The sequence below is a fragment of the Bubalus bubalis genome, chromosome 19 (assembly GCF_019923935.1).
Source record: "Bubalus bubalis isolate 160015118507 breed Murrah chromosome 19, NDDB_SH_1, whole genome shotgun sequence".
NCBI classification, from domain to species: domain Eukaryota; kingdom Metazoa; phylum Chordata; class Mammalia; order Artiodactyla; family Bovidae; genus Bubalus; species Bubalus bubalis.
In genome coordinates this window covers 56,469,347-56,491,676 of record NC_059175.1, presented here as the reverse complement: position 1 = coordinate 56,491,676, position 22,330 = coordinate 56,469,347, and the positions used below count along the sequence as shown (strand labels likewise).

Sequence of the window (22,330 nt, the reverse complement as noted above, 5' to 3'; positions counted from 1 at the left end):
TCATAAGAGGAAATGAAAATAATGTTTTTTAATGAATTATGCTAAAGAATGCATGAATATAATAATATACAGATCAGTGGCATAGCAATCCCAGAAGTCACTGGGGAGCCATTCTGCTGGACCAGACTAGATATTAACTAATTTTGGATAATATTTAGCCTCCTTTGAAATATCTCCGGGATTCAGAGGGTTCATGGGCCCCAGGTTGAGTACGGCTGGATTTGATCATCAATGACACCTGTTCAAGGATTTTATAATCCATTCACATGTTTACCTGAACTCAGGAAAACTCTAGATATGTCCTCTACTTTCATGAAATGAACATTTATTTTCTACTATAAAGAGTCAATTTAGAAACTGACATTAACTTTAGAGAGAACTGTTTAAAGCTGACAACATCCCTTAACACACCCCTGGTGATACCAATGGGAGAAAGAACCTCCGCCATTAGCTATCAGCCACCCGTCAAGTACTGACGTCAAAGTGTCAGATCTCAGGCCAGGAGATGTTCCCAGCAAAGAGACCTCCTAATAAGCTGTGAGGGCCCCATCTGCTTCCATTCTCTGAGGCTGTGAGGATATTAAAGATGTAAAGTGTCCATATCTGTGGTCCTAGGATGGAGAAACCTAAAACCATATAAGGAATTTTATGAGTTGGAGCAAACTCCGGGAGATAGTGAAAGACAGGGAAGGCTGGCGTGTTGTAGTCCATGGGGTCGCGGAGTCAGACACGACTGAGTGACAGAACAACAAGGAGGGTTCATCTTTCCTTTACTGATTACCGGGCCGGGCCCTGGGGACTGCAAGGACAGAGCAGACGCCCCATCCAGCCAGCCCACCCTCTGCAGGCTCAGTCAGCTGGACCCTGGAGGTGGCCCAAGGCTCCAACCTTCACTGGTTTGTTATCTTTCTTTATCAAAGTTGCTAAAACATGTGAGTCGAAATTCTGTGTCTGGTCAAAGCAGGACCTCTGATTTCACTGGAAACATTGAGCAGAAGATGGCAGAGATGAGGGTCAGAAGGCAAAGGCAAATTTTCCAGAAGCAATGGGTGCTCCTTATTGTCATGGCCTAATTACCTGGGAGTGATTAAACTTCCTCTGCGCAGAAGCGACCCAGCTGCAACAGACCGTGCAGAAGCGCGGCGAGAAGAGCTACCCCACGCCCCCACGCCCAAGGTCAGGGGCGGCGGCGGAGAGGAGCTACCCCACACCCGAGGTCAGGGCAGCGGCCAAGACAAGCTACCACACGCTGGAGGTCAGGGGCGGTGGCCAAGAGGAGCTACCACATGTCCAAGGAGCAGCGGCTTTGCCGGTGCAGGAGGGCCAAGAGGAGCTACTCCACGTTCAAGGTCAGGAGGGGCTGCGGTGAGGAGATACCCGTCGTTCAAGGTAAGAAGTAGCGGCTGCACTTTGCTGGAGCAGCCATGAAGAGATACCCCAAATCCAAGGTAAGAGAAACCCAAGTAGGATGGTGGATGTTGCCAGAGGGCATCAGAGGACAGACACACTGAAACCATACTCACAGAAAACTAGCCAATCTGATCACACAGACCACAGCCTTGTCTAACTCAATGAAACTAAGCCATGACCTGTGGGGCCACCCAAGATGGACGGGTCATGGTGGAGAAGTCCTACAGAATGTGGTCCACTGGAGAAGGGAATGGCAAACCACTTCAGTATTCTTGCCTTGTGAACCCCATTCTTGCCAGTATGAAAAGGCAAAATGATAGGATACTCAAAGAGGAACTCCCCAGGTCGGTAGGTGCCCAATATTCTACTGGAGATCAGTGGAGAAATAACTCCAGAAAGAATGAAGGGATGGAGCCAAAGCAAAAATAATACCCAGCTGTGGATGTGACTGGTGATAGAAGCAAGGTCTGATGCTGTAAAGAGCAATATTGCATAGGAACCTGGAATGTTAGGTCCATGAATCAAGGCAAATTGGAAGTGGTCAAACAGGAGATGGCAAGAGTGAACGTCGACATTCTAGGAATCAGCGAACTAAAATGGACTGGAATGGGTGAATTTAACTCAGATGACCATTATATCTACTACTGTGGGCAGAAATCCCTTAGAAGAAATGGAATAGCCATCATAGTCAACAAGAGTCCAAAATACAGTACTTGGATGCAATCTTAAAAATGACAGAATGATCTCTGTTTGTTTCCAAGGCAAACCATTCAATTATCATGGTAATCCAAGCCTATGCCCCAACCAGTAACGCTGAAGAAGCTGAATTGAATGGTTCTATAAAGACCTACAAGACCTTTTAGAGAACTAACACCCAAAAAAGACATCCTTTTCATTATAAGGGACTGGAATGCAAAAGTAGGATGTCAAGAAACACCTGGAGTAACAGGCAAATTTGGCCTTGGAGTACAGAATGAAGCAGGGCAAAGGCTGATAGAGTTCTGCCAAGAGAATGCACTGGTCATAGCAAACACCCTCTTCCAACAACACAAGAGAAGACACTACACATGGACATCACCAGATGGTCAACACCGAAATCAGATTGATTATAGTCTTTGCAGCCAAAGATGGAGAAGCTCTATACAGTCAGCAAAAACAAGACTGGGAGCTGACTGTGGCTCAGATCATGAACTCCTTATTGCCAAACTCAGACTTAAATTGAAGAAAGTAGGGAAAACCACTAGACCATTCAGGTATGACCTAAATCAAATCCCTTATGATTATACAGTGGAAGTGAGAAATAGATTTAAGGGACTAGATCTGATAGATAGAGTGCCTGATGAACTATGGACTGAGGTTCGTGACATTGTACAGGAGACAGGGATCAAGACCATCCCCGTGGAAAAGAAATGCAAAAAAGCAAAATGGCTGTCTGAGGAGGCCTTACAAATAGCTGTGAAAAGAAGAGAAGTGAAAAGCAAAGGAGAAAGGAAAGATATAAATATCTGAATGCAGACTTCCAAAGAATAGCAAGGAGACAGAAGAAAGCCTTCCTCAGCCATCAATGCAAAGAAATAGAGGAAAACAACAGAATGGGAAAGACTAGAGATCTCTTCAAGAAAATCTGAGATACCAAGGGAACACTGCATGCAAAGATGGGCTCGATAAAGGACAGAAATAGTATGGACCTAACAGAAGCAGAAGATATTAAGAAGAGGTGGCAAGAATACACAGAAAACTGTACAGAAAAGATCTTCATGACCCAGATAATCACAGTGGTGTGATCACTCACATAGAGCCAGACATCCTGGAATGTGAAGTTAAGTGGGCCTTAGAAAGCATCACTACGAACAAAGCTAGTGGAGGTGATGGAATTCCAGTTGAACTATTTCAAATCCTTAAAGATGATGCTGTGAAAGTGCTGCACTCAATATGCCAGCAAATTTGGAAAACTCAGCAGTGGCCACAGGACTGGAAAAGGTCAGTTTTCATTCCAATCCCAAAGAAAGGCAATGCCAAAGAATGCTCAAACTACCACACAATTGCACTCATCTCACACGCTAGTAAAGTAATGCTCAAAATTCTCCAGCCAGGCTTCAGCAATACTTGAACTGTGAACTTACAGATGTTCAAGCTGGTTTTAGAAAAGGCAGAGGAACCAGAGATCAAATTGCCAACATCCACTGGATCATCGAAAAAAGATCCAAGAGGGTTCCAGAAAAACATCTATTTCTGCTTTATTGACTATGCCAAAGCCTTTGAATGTGTGGATCACAATAAACTGTGGAAAATTCTGAGAGATGGGAATACCAGACCACCTAACCAGCCTCTTGAGAAACCTATATGCAGGTCAAGAAGCAACAGTTAGAACTAGACATGGAACAACAGACTGGTTCCAAATAGGAAAAGGAATACATCAAGGCTGTATATTGTCACCCTGCTTATTTAACTTATATGCAGAGTACATCATGAGAAACACTGGGCTGGAAGAAGCACAAGCTGGAATCAAGATTGCCAGAAGAAATATCAGTAACCTCAGATATGCAGATGACACCACCCTTATGGCAGAAAGTGAAGAGGAACTCAAGAGCCTCTTGATGAAAGTGAAAGAGAGTGAAAAAGTTGGCTTAAAGCTCAACATTCAGAAAACTAAGATCATGGCATCTGGTCCCATCACTTCATTGCAAATAGATGGGGAAACAGTGGAAACAGTGTCAGACTTTATTTTGGGGGCTCCAAAATCACTGCAGATGGTGATTGCAGCCATGAAATTAAAAGACGCTTACTCCTTGGAAGGAAAGTTATGACCAACCTAGATAGCATATTTAAAAGCAGAGACATTACTTTGCCAACAAAGGTCTGTCTAGTCATGGCTATGGTTTTTCCAGTGGTCATGTATGGATGTGAGAGTTGGACTGTGAAGAAAGCTGAGCGCCAAAGAATTGATGGTTTTGAACTGTGGTGTTGGAGAAGACTCTTGAGAGAGTCCCTTGGACTGCAAGGAGATCCAACCAGTCCATTCTAAAGGAGCTCAGTCCTGGGTGTTCATTGGAAGGACTGATGCTGAAGCTGAAACTCCAATACTTTGGCCACCTCATGCAAAGAGTTGACTCATTGGAAAAGACCCTGATGCTGGGAGGGTTTAGGGGCAGGAGGAAAAGGGGACAACAGAGGATGAGATGGCTGGATGGCATCACTGACTCGATGGACATGAGTTTGAGTAAACTCCAGGAGTTGGTGATGGACAGGGAGGCCTGGCAGGCTGCAATTCATGGGGTCGCAAAGAGTCAGACACAACTGAGAGACTGAACTGAACTGATTATACTTCCTATCTCAGATTTTCATCATGGGGTTTAAAAGAGCAAACACAGCCCATCTTTATCTGTTGCAAACCATGGTCACTTTTAAGCTGCTTTTTCAGTATTAGATAACTTCCCTATTCCAGTTGTTGTTATTATTGTTTAGTCCCTAAGCCATGTCCAACTTTGCAACCTCATGGACTCAGGCTCATCTGTCCATGGGATTCTCCAGGCAATGACACTGGAGTGGGTTGCCATTTCCTTCTCCAGGGGATCTTCCTGGACCCAGAAGGCAGGTGGATTCTTTCCACTGAGCCACCAGGGAAGCCCTATCTGAGCTCGTGTAGATGATTAATTCTCAGCCATGCTAATGAGAAGTTGGTGTGAATATCCTTAGGCTCAGGGTAGAACTTGAATGCTGACTGGAGACTGACAAACCAAGCGGTACACTCGTGGGTCAGTCAACTCAATCCAGTAAACATTAATGTTGGCATATGTGCTGTGGGAATCATAAATGTGCCAGTTGAGTTAGGGCTTAGAACAAGACTGGCGTTCTGGCATAAAACACATCCTAGTGAATTACCCATAATTTCTTGTTTCATTTATTTACAGAGGAATGAGAATTTAGTAAGTCAAACAACCCACATAAAGGATCATTCTCAATTTTTATGCCTATTTCCCATGGACCTTTTTAGTTGTTTGTCCACTCTTTAAAAATAGTATTGTTACTTTGTAACTGGCCCTTACTGATTCTAATACATTTAACTTAATTTTCATAAACAGCTGTATGTATGAAGATATAAGTTTGTCTTTTGTGTCAAATGTCAAAGTGACAGGGGTTTAAACAAGAAAGCACTTCTGTTTTCCCTCAGGGACAGCAGAGCACAGTGGTCCAGGGCTGACGTGAGATCTCTGTAATGCTGAAGACCCAGGTTCTTGCCATCTTGTTGCTCCATGTTCTCAACATCACATAACCATCCCATGGTCTATGGGATGGAAGCAGAAGGCATCCCCTCTCCCTTTGAAATCACGACCTGTAAGTTGTATTTGAAGCTTCCAAGCACGTCCCACTGGCTGGAATGTCATCACATGGCCATGTCTGGCTGCATGGGAGCCTAAGAAATGGAATTAAATTGCTGGTGGCCATCTTCCAGCTGGAACTTGAGATTCTTATTACCAAAGGAAAGGAAGTCAAGGATTTGGGGACAGCCAGTAGACTCTCCCACAACAATACTCCTTTTGATCTCTTACTTCATCAGTTTATTATAATTTATAATTAAAATCATGCGATTACAGTAGTGACAACAATGGCCATTAAGAGATTTGAGAATGAACACACGACTCAGAATGCAGACAAACAGTGGAAGCTGGTACACCCTAGAGTAGCGGAGACAAATGTGTTCTGGAAAGGGCCAGAGAGCAAAGGAAGTCAGAGTAGCGGAGACAAATGTGTTCTGGAAAGGGCCAGAGAGCAAATATTTGGGGCCTGCTGGCCAGTCTGCATACGCAACTCTGCTTCACAGCATGAGGGCAACCACAGACAACATGCAAACGGAAGAGCATGGAGTTTCCCAGGAAAGTTTATTTATAAAAACAGGCCGCGGGTGGATTTGGCCTCAGGGCTTCACTGAGCTTCTGGGTGCTTCTATGACAGGGATCACTGATTAGCCCAGCGAGCCAACCAGGAACCATTCAAAGGACTTCTAGTCCAAGGACACCTGCCTCGTATTGTGCACGTACCGAATGCGAGGAACCACATGCTGTTGTCACTAAATCGAGTCTGACTCGTCGCGACCCCAGGGAGTGTAGCCTGCCAGGCTCTTCTGTCGATGGAATTCTCCAGGCAAGAATGCTGAAGTGGGTTACCATTTCCTCCTCCAGGGATCTTCCCAACCCAGGGATCAAACCCCCATCTCTTGCCTCTTCTGCCTTGGGAGGCAGATCCTTTACCTCTGAGCCACCAGGGAAGCCCAGAAACTATATTAGGATCTTGATAACATTTTCTCTAATCCTCACAAATATCTGACAAGGTGGACTAAAAGCCCCCATTTTCCAGATGAGAAGGGGGACACAACCAAGAAGCGGCGGCACTCAGGATCTAAACCCAGGTCTTTCCAGCTCCAACCCACCAGCCTCTCAAGCCTGTGGTTACCAAAACAGTCCTTTTGCTAATGAAATATAAGCACACAATTTGTCATATTACTGGCTGAAGTTGTTGAATGCCAGATTTGGCCTGTCAAGTATTACAGTGAGAAAAATTTCCTCTGATCTTAAAATAGTCCTTGCCCCAGAAGTTTATCCAGGTCTTAGCAAAAGGCATCTAACCTTCAGACTTCTCCCTGGGTTAAGCTGCTAAGCTTCAGAACACTGGTATCTAATGGACAGGAAAAGTCAAGGTGCCATAAGTATCACTGAAAACTTTAGGGTCTTTCAAAGTTTATCTAAATAAACAAAGATTAGACCCCAGCCCCTCCAACTCCAACCCCAACTCCTCACCCTTGTGCAGTGGGCTTCATACACGTAACCACTCTACCCTCCCCAAGTACAGCAGACCATGCTAATTTGTCATCATACTCTTTCTAGAATCTTCCCAATGAGGCCTCACAATCCTGCCAGAGCTCCAGGCACCATTTCCAGTTTATAGGAGTTGGCATCAGAGAATGAAGTCATTTGCCACCAAACCCTCAACACTTATGGAACAAGCCGCCTCCTATTTTCCCCTCTGCAGTGCCCAAAAAAGGGATTATCTGTTTCTTCCTTTATTGTCGCTGCCAATGTCTGTCGTATCTTAGTTTACTGAGCAAATCTCTTCTTGTTTCAGCAAGCAAGTCAATTAAGTCTAGGTTTATAATCTATTGATGTGTGTATTCCTACATCTCAAGTCTTCCTTCATACAAAAAACACACTTCTAAAGGGAAGTTTTCATATTACAAAGTGGGGAAACTATGACTATTTAGAATTCATATTCACTTTAATCACTTTGGAAGGAAAGTTATCTACTACTTATGTAACAAGTTACTCGAGAAACACTGAGTTAATTTATTAAAGAAGAGAGCCACGTTTAAACATACATATGCCATATAATGGGCTTCCCTGGTAGCTCATATGGCAGGAACTACAATGCAGGAGCCTGGGTTCAACTTCTGGGTCAGTAAGATCCCCTGGAGAAGGGAATGGCAACCCACTCCAATACTGTTGACTGGAGAATACCATGGACAGAGGAGCCTGCAGGGTTATAGTCCATGAGGTCACAAAGAGTAGGATGCAACTGAATGACCAACACATTCATGCCACATAATTAATGAGTTCCACATAGAATACTCCCAGTAGTAGATGTTAATAATTCCCCAAAATATAGAAACACATCTGTAATCCCCTCATCTTCTCTGGGCTTCCCTGCTGGATCAGCGGTAAAGAATCTGCCTGCCAATGCTGGAAACACGGGTTCAATCCCTGGGTTGGGAAGATCCCCAGGAGAAGAAAATAGCAACCCACTCCAGTATTCTTGCCTGGGAAATCCCATGGACTGAGGAGCCTGGCGGGTTACGGTCCATGTGGTTGCAAAGAGCTGGATATGACTGAGCAACTAACAACAACAATCACAACCTCTTCTCTGAAGACAGAGTCTATAGGCATGTTTCTACAGGCATAATGTGAAAACGCTCTGACAGATGGGCTTGTTTTCCTTTAAAAAATAAAACACTTGCTTAGTGTTCAACTAAAACACCGACCAGGAGATGTTCCTTCCTGAGTCACGGGATAATACTGGTGCATGGCTGCTCCTTCAGTTTACAGCAAGCAAAGAGGCTGCATCTCGCTGGTAATTACAAGCTGACGCCTCTGATGCACCACCACAAGTGGGTGTCTGCCCAGCTCTGGGGAGCCAGTCTCCACCCTGGAAACACACCAACCCATCATAAATCAGCGTTACGGAGAAGAGCAGGCAGGTGGGGGCCTCAGCCCTTCTCTTACCTCATTCCATATCTCCCCTTCCAAGGAAGACCATGTGGGCTGGTGACCCCTCTCGAGACGCTGCTGAATCCACAGAGTAGCATCTTTAATAGTCCTCTGTGGCACTGTGCCAGTCGGTGACAGTCACGCCCAGGGCAGGGCAACCCTGCAGAAATGAGGTTGTGGTGTGTGTGTGTGTGGTGGGGGGCAGCGGGTAGGGGAGTGTGTTCTGCCCGGAGGGCTCATGGGAGCCTCCTTCTAAGGGTCCTACATGTGTCCTCCTGAGCACTGAGCTTCTGCGTGCCTTCCGGGAGCAGCCAGGACACTCCCCACCCCACTGTTTCCCAACGTCTGCAACAGGACAGTGTGTGACCTAGATGTACTGCCATGCGTTGCTACATCCAGGCTTTTGGCAGTTTGGGACGAAGAGGTGGGTGAGTACCATGAGTGAGAAGGTAGTTCCTGTGTTGAAGGCACCAGGGAAAAGAGATTAGAGACAGAACAGATGCAGGAGAGGATGAGAGAGAAATTAGAGAAAAAAAAATACAGGGAGGAACGGCTCAGCTAGAATCGTCCTAACTGATCATCTCACTCACAAAACATGGGATGACATGAGGTCACTTTGGCTGAAGAACCGGAAGCCAGGACTCCCTCAGGAGGTCACTTTTATTTTCCTATTCAGAGTTCATGGTAGTTTCACAAGAACAGCTGGAGAAACATCAACAGAGTTTTAACTCACTTCTGCTTGAAGGTCCTTCCTCTGACTTTGGGCTGGTCCTTATTATACACTCTTACTAGGCTGTGATATGGCCAACCAGCCCCAGAAACCTACTGAAACTCCTTGATTTTATTTGAAAGAGCAATGTAATAACTGAAGAAAACTTCTGATTTTCAAAGCAACCTTCCTTTAAAAGACTGTAAGTGGATGCCCTATTTTCTCAAACACAAAATTGAGGCACTGAATTTCTTTCCCCTTAACTTCAACCTATAACTGACCTTCTCCAGTACTGAATCTTTTTTGTCCCCTTGTCTAAAGTTTAAAACTAGGTGAGTGGCACACTCCATTTTCTGTTTCTTTATACATGTTGCTGTTGTTGTTGTTGTGTCCAACTCTTTGCGACTCCATGAACTGCAGCATGCCAGGCTTCCCTGTCCTTTGCTATCTCCTGGAGTTTGCTCAAACTCATGTCCACTGAGTCGGTGATGCCATCCAACCATCTCATCCTCTGTCATCCACTTCTCCTCCTGCCCTCAACCCTTCACAGCATCTTCGTGTGTGGCAGAGGCTGTTCCCTTGGTAATTACTTTATCTCACTCTGGTCCACAAAGGATTTGAGGTCGCTTATAAAAATACATAGTGAATGAGGGATAAATAAACAGCTCAGGGAGCAGAGCCTGTTAGTCCACAGGCTGTATTTGTACAAAACAGTGCATCTTTTCCAGGAGATGAAGCGTCACTCCAGGGCACAGGGCTTGGGGATGGAGCCCAGGATGGATGGCAGTGGCCCCCACCTCCACTGACTCCCTCAGCTGGATGCCTTGAATACAACCCCTGCAGCCATGGGGCCTGTGGCCCTACAAAGGAACAAGACTAAAACGCCTGATGGGAGAGGAAATTAGAAGAGCCCAGGGGAAGAAGAACATACAGAAGGACATCTGGAGGGTCCCACATACCATCTAGAAGTGAGCTGTGATTTACCCCCAAATGGCTAAATCAGAGATGGAAATACAATTGTTTAGAAGAATCATGGTGCCCATAAGATTAAAGCAAAACACTTAGACAAGTGGGCTTGTCTGGTGGCTCAGGCCGCAAAGAATCTGCCTGCAGGGCAGGAGTCCTGGGTTTGATTCCTGGGTCAGGAAGATGCCCTGGAGGAGGGCATGGCAACCCACTCCAGTATTCTTGCCTAGGTATCCCATGAACGGAGGAATCTGGTGGGCTGCCATCCAGGATAGCAAAGAGTCAGACACAACTGAGCGACTACCATACACACACGCAGACAAGGGGCAACACATGCGCTGAACTCCCGCCTGTGGGCACTCAGTTCTCTGTTGGATGCACTGTGCAGACATCCTTGTTCCCTCAAGAAAGAGTAAGTACTTTGACTCAACACAGGTCACTGGCATGACACACTTGCTCACCTGGGTTACATCAATCCCAGGAAGAATCAAAACAATGTGAACTGAACACACATCCCGTTGTGGCTCTACCCAAACCGACCATCTCGACCAAACAATACAAGAATGGGCCAATTCTGTGCACACCCAAGGCTGAGTCCACCATCTACAGTGGATGGGTTACACACACTGAACAGCCTCTGCACGGATCATGACCAGCAATCAGAATATTCACGAGGATGAAACTACAGATGGTTGAGGTGTTTTCACTTAAAGGTGACCTCTTCTATATTGCCTAAGGAAGTATATAACTTATGCAAGTATTATTATCATTAACTATTTCTTGAGGGCTTATGATAAGCCACTTATAAAGCTAAATATTTAATGTGGATTACCATATTTCATCTATAAGACAAACTGATAAAGGAAGTATTATTATCCCCATTTTATTGATAACAAAATGAAATTCAAAGATGCCACTCAGCTAGTCATTGGTGAAGTTGGGATTTGCAGCCAGAACTGGAAACAGCTTTGCATCATTGCACAGACCATGTATGCATTCTACAGAAGAGTTAAAATAGTTAAGTGTTTATGTGTAAAAATGTGAGCATGAACAAACTAAGAAGTTATTCTATATAAAAAAGTCACCAAGAGACCAGACCACTGGAGCATTCCTCTTAGATGTCACTAGCCTGCAATTTTTTTTAAAAGCTGAAGAGGGAGCCAGACTGTAATTTTTACCATTGATATCCTTTCAAATGACAACTGATAACATTTTATAAAAATCAGTAGTAAGTAAACAAGTTTTCCCAGTCTACAAGTTTTAAAATAAACCCCCCAAATTCACTGACATTCTTCCCAAGGAAAAATGGGGTTCATGTCCTCTCCCTTCAAACTGGGATTGACTGCTTGACCAGCAGGACACAGTGCGAATGATACTTGGACAGTTTCTGGAAGCAGGCCTTAGGAAATGGGCAGCTCAGACTTCTTAGCCCTGGATCTAAGCATTCCCCTGAGAAAAATTAAAGTGGTATACCTTACTCCCATTTATATATGATAAAATAATCTTGAACAACAGAGTAATATTAATCAATGGGAGCAATTCAAAGGTGAGAGTATTTTGAGGCATTAAAAAATGTTCCCCAAATCTTTAATGCCATTGAGAGGTGCTTAGAAGAGGAAGAAGCAACATACAAAACTGTGTGTAAAGTACATGATTGTAACTTTGCCAAGAAAACCTGTCCAAGGAAGTACTAGAAAAGACAGAATATCATATAACAATCCTCTTTTTTTTTTTTTAGGGTAGTAAGATTATGATGGATCTTTTCTTACATTCTTTTTTATATTCGTTTTTCTCTAATACGATTTTGGTTTCCCCAAATGAATAGTCATAACATCTTTAGTGGGAAAACCTTGTGTATGAGTTTTGGTCCTCAGGTGCGCCTGTGCCCTCCCATGCCTTCTATGGGAATCCAATTTCTACAGTGAGGAGACACCGAATGGCTCCAGACACAGATTTGCCCATGAAGAGACAAAAAGCTGGGAGTAAGGGTGGCCTGAACGAGGGGACAGTCCCTCTGTTGGGGACAGCTTCTTGCAGCAGCCTGGGGACAGGCCTCTCAGTGGTCTGCCATACAACAGCTGCAGCCCTCCTCCGGCAATGGAAACCAAAGCCACCTTCATCACATTTTAAGGATTGCAGAGAATGAGTTACCCTGTGTTGATAAAACAGAAATGAGTTTCAACAGGGCTTGACTACCAGAAGCTTACTGGGGAGCCCTGGGGGTTTGGGAAGTTAACGGTTTGTTAACTGGTGAGTAAAGATATCGCCATTAAACACTCTCTTGCAACAAGGACAGATCACATTGTTCTCCAAGCTCTTAATCAATTTTAAATATTAGCCCGGCTGGGTCAAAGCAGGATTTCGAAAATGGTAAACATTGTCTATGCCTGAGAGATATTTTCCATGACCGCATCAAAGGGTAGAAGGAAAATAAACCATTCATTCATTTGACAAAGCTTTCCTGAATGTCTAGTATACCTTGAGGATATATAAATGAAGATGGAGCAGTTTTTAATAGAATTAAAGAATGACTTTTGCACCACTGACTACTAGAGAAGGCTGACTTGGGCTTCCCTCACAGCTCAGTTAGTAAAGAATCTGCCTGCAATGCAGGAGACCCTGGTTCCATTCCTGGGTTGGGAAGATCCCCTGGAGAAGGAATAGGCTACCCACTCCAGTATTTCTGGGCTCCCCTGGTGGTTCAGCTGGTAAAGAATCTGCCTGCAATGCAGGAGACCGGGTTCGATCCCTGGGTTGGGAAGATCCCCTGGAGAAGGGAAAGGCCTGGAGAAGTCCATGGACTGTGTAGTCCAAGGGATCGCAAGGAGTCGGACACAACTGAGCGACTTTCACTCACTTCACGCGCACCACTTGTACATTGCAGCTGACCCTTGCAGGTTTGCAAGAACCAGTTTTTCCAATCTCCTTTGAACCCCACTTTCACTGACCGCATGAGGGAGGTTTGAAATTGAACACAGTGGTTATATTTACACCACGGGAATCAACAAATGCTAAAGAACAGAGAGCAGGTTGTTGAACGTTTACCAACACACCACTGACTACAAGGCCCAGTGAGGGGATCCTATACACCTCCCCGTCCCACCTCCAGCCACCCTTCTCCTTTCTCCGAGTGTGCTGACCACACTGGCCTTTCTAAGTGTCCAGCCCATGCTGTGGGTCACCACCATATAACTATGCATGTGTCTGGACAGACTCAGGAGGCAGCTGCCTGCCTTCACACTGCAACTCCTTCACTTAATGGCTGTGTGACCTTTATTTTTTAACTTCACTTCTCTGTACTCATTTCAAAACCAAATGGCAGGCAGCACAGGGACTTTGGCAGGCTTGCGAACGCTGAAATATACCTGCTCAGGGAACCCATCTCAACACAAAGCTTGAGCTGTGTGTGTTGGGGTGGGCAGGGGGTACTGGTCAGACTTCTTTGTGAGGCTTGTCTCATTCCAACTTATAAACTCAGATTTGTTCTTAAAATGAGCATTTTTACCTTCAGAATCCATATTTCTATGAAAAATTAGAAACCGTGTTAAGGTCCTGAGATCAATTCATGAAAGCACGTATCACCTCATGACATCTCTCGAGTATTTAGGAGGCCCCCCGGCCCCTTGCCTCAGACCCTTCCCTACCTTCTCATGCCCTTGAGGACCATCCAAGCCCCTGCCGAGGCCTTGGAGGTGCTGCGGACTTGGCCAACCCTCTCTCCTAGTCACTGCTCTCTTTTCCTGTCTGTCTGCTTCTAACGGGTGTTGGGCTTCCCAGGTGGCTCAGTGGTAAAGAATTCACCTGCCAATGCAGGAGATGCAGGTTCAGTCCCTGGGTCAGGAAGGTCCTCTGGATGAGGAAATGGCAACCCACTCCAGTTTTCTTGCCTGGGAAATCCCAGGGACAGAGGAGCCTGGCCTGCTGCAGTCTGTCAGGTTGCAAAGAGTCAGCCATGACTTAGCAACTGAGCACACACACACTCAGGATCTTGACCCGAGCTGGGTCTCCTTCCTGGGGACCTGACACCCCAATGTGACCACCCCTTCACATCTCAGCCCCAAAAGGGCACTTTGTCAGACAGGCGTGCTTAAAGACTCTCTCACCCTACACACCCACCAGGTCATCTCCCACAGGACCATTCTTATATTTTATTCTAACCCTTATTATCAGAAGTATTTTTTTTTACTGATTTTTTTTAACATGTGAAGTCTCACCCCCATTCAGACTGTGTGCTCCATGAAAGCAGAGGCTCAAACCATCATACCTGGCATGGCCACCAGCTTAGATGCAGCTTGATTAAACACGCCCCAAGTGAACCAGGGGACATGTGGACAGAATGATCTCTTGTGGAAGGGCTTCTGTGATAAAACACACTCGGAACTCAGTCTGGGTGGCCTGGGGTCCACACCCTTCAAGGTAGTTGGAACAGAAAAACAGAAAACCAGTTCTCCCGTCCACACACATCCCCCCCCACACACATCCCCCCCCACACACACCTCACTGGGCTATTGAAGATACCCCAGGGCCCGCCTGCTACCTCCAGGTGGGGCCCCAAATGAGGTGAGAGGTGGGATAAGGGACCACGCAGTGCCCAGCTCCTGGCGCAAGGAGGACTCTCCTGGCGTTTCTTGATCCAGTGTGCCTCCCCAGCTGTGGCCCTCCCTTCCTTCTCCTTTGGCACTGACGCCTGGCTTTCTGCCTTCCCCACCCAGCATCGGAATGGCCTTCTCTCACACCCTGTCCCCTCATCTCCTGACCTTGAAACTGGCGTGGAGTCTTTGGAGGTTTTTAACAAGAGGGCTTATGACTGGAGATGCAGCGAGATAAATGGCCAGGAGGAGGGTCTCTCCCCTGCCTCCCCAGCCCACCGGTGGCTGTGATCATGTGAAATCCACTGGTGAATGTTCGATGGCGCATCGGGCCCGCTGGACCACAGCCGCACAGCAGTCCGCCTGTGCGGTGCCCTAAGCGTGCATCCGGATACCCTCACGAAGTCTCCCCTCGCTTGCTTTCCACTGATGGAATTCAGGGTTGCCTCACTGCCATCTACAGAGCCATTCAGCAAATACCAAAATGGGACTAAAGTAACACAAAGGAGCCCTAAATGTGGGACTCACCCAGAACCTGCCACAATCAAGCTCCAACAGCGCATTTTATCAGCAGATTCGAGACTTACAATAGTTATTTCTCTTTCAGGAGTGACACCAAAGGGCATGTCCAATGACATTCCATCTCAAATTTAGCAAGAGTAAAATTCCCTCTCATGTAATATTTTACTTCTTGCCTGGCTCTAAACATCCCCTCTGTCTAGGGTGCCCTTTCTAACTCTCTTGCACAGATACAGTGGAAACAAACCATATGAGGCAAAGCAAAGTATATTCTATAGAAACCACCAACTGCTGAGAGTATGTCAGCAGAATAAACAAGGAGAGGCAGGGGTACACGACTTCAGAGCAGTGTGAGGGTGTTTTCCACTTTCCACAAGTTATTGGTCTTTGGGAATAATTATTATTAATAGATATACATGCACTGTGTATTCAGGGTTCCCCTTCTTGCCTGTTTACCCTGTAACCAGTAAAACATTCTCAGAAAAAAACTTAAGTTTGTTTAGTTTATATCATAAACTGCTAGTTCAAAGTATTTATAATTAGCCACAATTAATTATGATTTAATTTAATTGTGGGAATGTTACATTTCATTAAGGCAACCTTTATTACATTTCTGCCAAGCCTCTCCCTTCAGTCTCTGAAATGATCAGGCCCCCTAGATACTTCTTGCAAGTGTTCAAATGGTTTATAAATACATTCCATTCACAAGTATTCATTAAAAATGCCTGTTCTATGCAAAAATTTATGCAGAGTCGTTAGGAATGCCATGATGTAAAGTAAAAAAGGGAAAGTCCTGCATTCAGAAATATTAAAATGTCATAAGGGGGACACATACAATCCTGGTAGATCACCCATCATCTCAAACCAAAACTGACATTTAAATGTCTCTGGAAATATTTTCTTAACTATTTAATCAATTAGTCTGTGTCCTAAATCTAGGCACGTGTATAATTGTCATCTTCAAGCACTTGATTTGATGTCTCATTTTATATAGAAATCTCTTTTAATAGGCAATTAAATGTGAATTTCATGTCCCCTCTTAGGGACTGGGAAGGAATCTGGAAGAAAATGAAAACTAGAAAACTAAAGACAAAAGTAGCTTTTGCTATGCTATGCTAAGTCACTTCAGTCATGTCCGACTCTGTGTGACCCCATAGACGGTAGTCCTCCAGGCTCCCTCGTCCCTGGGATTCTCCAGGCAAGAACACTGGAGTGGGTTGCCATTTCCTTCTCCAATGCATGAAGTGAAAAGTGAAAGTGAAGTCGCTCAGTCGTGTCCGACTCTTAGCGACCCCATGGACTGCAGTCTACCAGGCTCCTCTGTCCATGGGATTTTCCAGGCAAGAGTACTGGAGTGGGGTGCCATTGCCTTCTCCAAAAGTAGCTTTTAAGGACATGATTATAGCTATATTATAGTACACACACACACAATCATACAACTATGGCTGAAAAGGGATGCTCATACAATGATAAAAAAAATAGTGTTACTCTTATTCCTAGAGATTCACCAGTTTCTACTTTCTTTGATGATTGGCAATAATCTCTTGTCCTTTTTTTTTTTTTTTTTAATTTTATTTTATTTTTAAACTTTACATAACTGTATTAGTTTTGTCCTTTTTTAAAACAAGTTTCTTTCTACTTTTTCACATACGAATTTCAATGACCCGAATCAGAATTCCAACGACACCAATTCACACAGATTTTGTTAACAGTGCAGTAGGGCTAGAAATGGAAACTTTCAGTATGGACACAAGTTATGTTCATATTAATAGAAATAACTGCCTGCTTCCTTTCCCATCTCCATACCCCTTCTTAGAGCCAGGTATTAATAAAATATTTGGTTAATGTACTGCATATGGGGGCCCCAGTGATCATATTTTCAAAAACAAGAACTGAAGTTTTTTAAAAAAAGTGTTTAATATAAAAATGGGTATATTGGTCTAATAGTTAACTTTTAGAAATGTTCAACAAGTCTTTAAAATCCAAGCATTTTTGCAAAATGTTCACTAGCTTAAATTTCTAACAACTAAAATGTTCACCAGCTTAACTTTCTAACAACTACCACCTAAAGTTAAAAATGAAACATCAAAAAACTCCAAGTAGACTTTACAAGGTGTAGGTCGAAGCACTTTTTGATAATTTCAGGCTGTCCCTTCCTCGTTCAAGAAAAGCGCTTATTGGCATATGTTTCTAAGGGTATAGTCTGTTAATTTTAGGTTTCTCTCTTCGTGCTAAAGAAAATTCCCTTTCCTGGAATTAAAGGGTTTGCACTCCTTTTTAAATTTTAATTTCAACTACCTTTTAAATTAGTCATAATTTTTTAAAAAAAGATAACTGGCAAAGGAAATAGACTCAAGGAAAAAATAAATAAAGATCATTATTACCTTTTGCCTGGTCCAAAGTCTTCACCTTCAGGCATTTCTGCCCTTTAAAAAATAATAACCAAGTGGAGAAAGCTGCAGCCCTTCTGTGCTATAGCAGTTTCTTCTCCGCACTGATGATGATTATCAGGAGGGGAAAAAAAACCCCAGTAGTGAAGTTCTTTCCTTTTTGGAGAAAAGCACTCCTCCCCTACTCAGAAAGTAGGTGTTTACAAACTTCCGAAGCGCCGGCCTGCCTTGAATGAAGCTGGGAGCCGGGTTATTAGGACTGTCCCCTTCTAAATATAAACAGGTCACCTCTTACTCCCGGGACCGTGACAGGCAGCTGGGAGCAAAGCGCTGCCTGGCTGCCCGGCATTTTCGCTCCAGTCCTGTGAGGAGGTGTCACTGCCCAGCTATTAACCTTTACAGGGATGACTTCACCGAAGCCAGCCTACCCTTTCTCTTTCCTGTTTTTTTTTCCTGGCATTGACAAGGCACCCCTCCGAAGGGCGGCGTGGCCACCGGGAGCTTCAAACTTCAGCCTGGGCTATCAGATCTCCAACTCACAGGTGGGGCTGGAGGGCGGAGAGCAGATGGGCAGGACTGCAAGAGCCCAGAGGCTTGTTTGTTCTGGAAACACTTAGCCACTCAGCAAAAAGATCACTTCTCACACACACACACAAAAGGGTTGGGGGTGTGGGTGAGGGGGAGATACTGATAAACAGTTGTGTTTGGAGCACTATTGTTTTGCAAGAAAATCTTCCTTTGAGTCATCTAGATTTCTCAACTCAGAAGTAAGCAAACAAGAGCCTGTGAGTTCCTTTGGGCAACAAGGTTTCTTCTGAGGGACCTCCCTCTGTCATCGGGGAGCACCCTGACACTGGGATGTGGCTGAGCTGTTGGCCTGAGATGTTTTGATAGCTTGGCCCCTCATCACGTGAATGTGAGCATGCCAAGTTGCTTCAGTCATGTCTGACTCTTTGTGACCTACCTCATGGACTGTAGCCTGCCAGGCTGCTCTGTCCATGGGATTCTCCAGGCAAAAATACTGGAGTGGGTTGCTGTGCCCTCCTCCAGGGGATCTTCGTGACCCAGGAAAGGAACCCATGTCTCTTACATCTCCTGCATTGGCAGGCAGATTCTTTACCACCAGCGCCACCTGGGAAGCCCCCATTATCATACACAGGTCATCAATCACCAGGTACCCTCATTCACTACAACTTTTAAGAGTAGGACAAAAATTACTTAATCCTGCTTTCAAAAGAGCTGGGCAAAACACTGAGATCCCTTTAGAAATGTAACCTGAAAGCTTTGCACAGAAACTTGAACCCATTTCTTTTCCTGGTTGGCAAAGTAAGGCCATAAGTAAGATCTAATTATTAAGAAACAATATATTTTCCTTAGATGAATGCACCCGTGTTCACTGCAGCCCTATTTACAATAATCATGTAAACAACCACATTTAGGACATGACCTCAATGTCATCTACAGATGAATGAGTAAAGTAGATGTGGGACATACAGACAATGGAGTATTACTCAGCCATACCAAATAATGAAATAATGCCATTTGCAGCAAGATGGATGGACCTAAAGATTGTCGCAGTGAGCGAAGTACATCAGAGAAAGACAAGCATCATATGATCTCACTTACATACGAAATCTAAAAAAATTGTATGAATGAACTTATTCACAAAACAGAAATAGTCACAGATGTAGAAAACAAGCTATAGTTACCAAAGGGGAAGGGGGAAGGGATAAACTGGGGCGATCAGGACTGACACACACACACTGTGTGCACGCATGCCTGCGTGCTCAGTCACTCCAGGTGTGTCTGACTCTGTGAGACTATGGACTGTAGCCCGCCAGGCTCCTCTGTCCATAGGATTCTCCAGGCAAGAATACTGAAGCGGGTTGCTGTGCCCTCCTCCAGGGGATCTTCCCAACCCAGGAATCAAACCCACGTCTCTTTCATCTTCGGCATTGGCAGGCAGGTTCTTTACCAGAGCACCACCTGGGAAGCCCAATACACACACTACTATATGTAAAATAGATAACTAATAAAACCCACTGCATAGCACAGGGAACTCGACTCAATACTTTGTAATGACCTATATAGGAAAATAATCTAAAAAAGAGTGGATACATGTATAACTGATTCACCTTGCTGTACACATGAAACTAACATAACATTGTAAATCAACTATATTCTGATAAAAATTAATTTTAAAAATAAAAAAACAAAATGGTACTTTTTTTTAGTATTTATTTATTTTTAAAATTAATTAATTTATTCTAATTGGAGACTAATTACCCCACAATATTGTGGTGGTCTCTGCCATACATTGACATGAGTTAGCCACACGTGTACGTGTGTCCCCCATCCCGAACCCCTTTCCCACCTCCCTCCCCATCCCATCCCTCTGGGTTGTCCCAGTGCACTGGCTTTGAGCGCCCTGTTTCATGCATCGAACTTGGACAGGTGATCTATTTCACATATGGTAATATACATGTTTCATTGCTATTCTCTCAAATCACCCCACCCTCGCGTTCTCCCACAGAGTCCAAAAGTCTATTCTTTATATCTGTGTCTCTTTTGCTGTCTCACATACAGGGTCATCGTTACTGTCTTTCTAAATTCCATATATATGCATTAATATACTGTATTGGTGCTCTTCTTTTCTGATTTACTTCATTCTATATAATAGGCTCCAGTTTCATCCACCTCATTAGAACTGATTCAAATGAAGTTTTTAAATAGCTGAGTAATATTCCACTGTATATATGTAAAACGTTACACTCTTTAAAATATGTGTTCCATTGTCACAGGATTAGTCATAGCTAATCCCAGCAATATCTCTATATTCAATGTACACTTAACATTCACAAGTCTCTGAAGTGATTTCTAGAGTATAATGAACAGTGGAAGCAAATATTGTCTACTTTCTTTGAGGAGTATTAGCTATTTTGTGATACAGGCATGTTGCAACTCAAGACAATCCTTTAGTATTCCACACAAGACCTAAAGTTTTAGACTTCAAAGACTAAGAGTAAGTTGCTGCAGTTACTCAAATACATAACTCAAATACGGTTGACCTTGGAACAAAACAATCATAAGCAGAGTTCTGAAGATCAGGGTATGCCCGAGCCTCCCAGGATTGGAGCAATGTGCTGTGTTAGAAATTCCAGGTCTAAATGAAGTGAAAAATTCATGAGAATATTATCCATGCGACTATTTCCCTTGATCAACCACAATGCTAATTCTATGTTCTAATTCTCAGTTCTAACAATTCTATCTCATTAATTTTTACCTTTTCTTTATTCTTATAAGTTCCTCTTGTACTAATTTCTTGAATATCTATGTATAGCTGTTGCTGAACTCAGCTGTGGATGACTACAGATCCTAGATCTACAGACCACTAGATCCCTGAAACCATCTCTCAGTTTTAAAGGACAATTAACTGGTCTGTGTGAGAGGTGAATCACTCATCACTACCATAAAATATCTTCTTTAATTTCCTTTAACAATACCTCCTTTAAGCACTCCTTTGTGGATTTTTGAATTTCTTGCTCCAACTGTAAATTCCCCTTTCAGCATATTTGTGTTAATTTCTGAAATTCACAGGGGTGAGGAGGGAGAAAGTAATGGCACAGATAACAAACTCCAGGGTACAGGACACACGGCATGGCTTCCTCGCCCCAACAGACACCTGTGGTCCTGCAGGGAGTTAGGATGCCCAGGGTCCCCTCGTCATCACCAATTCAAAATCTACTGGGCGCCCAAATTTAAGGTCTCACAGAATACAGACATGGGAAAGACCCCAAAGGGCCACAAAAGCCATCCAAGACTTTCAGTCTCTGGAACTGGGGCCCAGCAGTGAGGTGAGCTGCTGGGGTCAGAGCCAGCAACAGCCTCCAGTCCTGAGGGCTCTTCTCATTCCTCCAGCTGAACAGATGGCAGAGCCTCTCATTCTGGCAAAAGGGCACCCAGACGGCCAGACACGTGTACAGTTCAAGTTCTCTTATACCCATACTCTTTTGAAATTCGTATGCGTTTAATTTTAGTAGTATATTTTAAGCAAACATTTCCATTTTCTCTTGCTGTTTAATCACAAAATAAATGCCATTTCAAAGCTAAATGTCCACTTTTCTTTTTTAAAAAAATTTAAAAAAAATTTTTTTAAAGTTTCAGCTGTACTGTGTCCCCATTGTGGTGTATGGGCTTCTCTAACTTCTGCACTTGGCCTTAGTTGCTCTGCAGCATGTCGGATCTTAGTTACCCAACCAGGGATCAAATGGATGTCCCTGTACTACAAGGCAGATTCTTAACCACTGAACCACCAGGGAAGTCCCTGTCCACTTTTCTTAATGCACTTTTTCTCTCCACATAATCACTGGTCTCAGAGCTTTGTTTTCCCCATCACTCCTACAGCAGTGTGGACTGAGACTCTGGAACTTTCAGAGTCAAGAGGAGGGAAGCTCCCTCTCCTGGAAGTTACTGGGCAATATTAGGATGAAT

The 22,330-nt window shown here is 44.2% G+C and overlaps 1 protein-coding gene across 3 annotated transcripts in view; it reads right to left on the bottom strand.

Annotated features, from left to right (window-relative positions):
- Window positions 1-22,330, bottom strand: part of RETREG1 (reticulophagy regulator 1) — a 164,949-nt gene that overhangs the window by 34,559 nt on the left and 108,060 nt on the right. The window contains exon 1 of one of the 3 annotated variants that reach the window (XM_006072956.4): window positions 17,834-18,416. The exons of 1 other annotated variant lie outside the window; for it this stretch is intronic. In XM_006072956.4, the coding sequence (XP_006073018.3) occupies window positions 17,834-17,868 (35 nt within the window). In that variant the 5' untranslated portion in view covers window positions 17,869-18,416. Of the gene's footprint in view, window positions 1-8,681; window positions 8,827-17,833; window positions 18,417-22,330 lie in introns of those variants that run through there. One more of the 3 variants, XM_006072955.4, reaches the window with a different exon arrangement.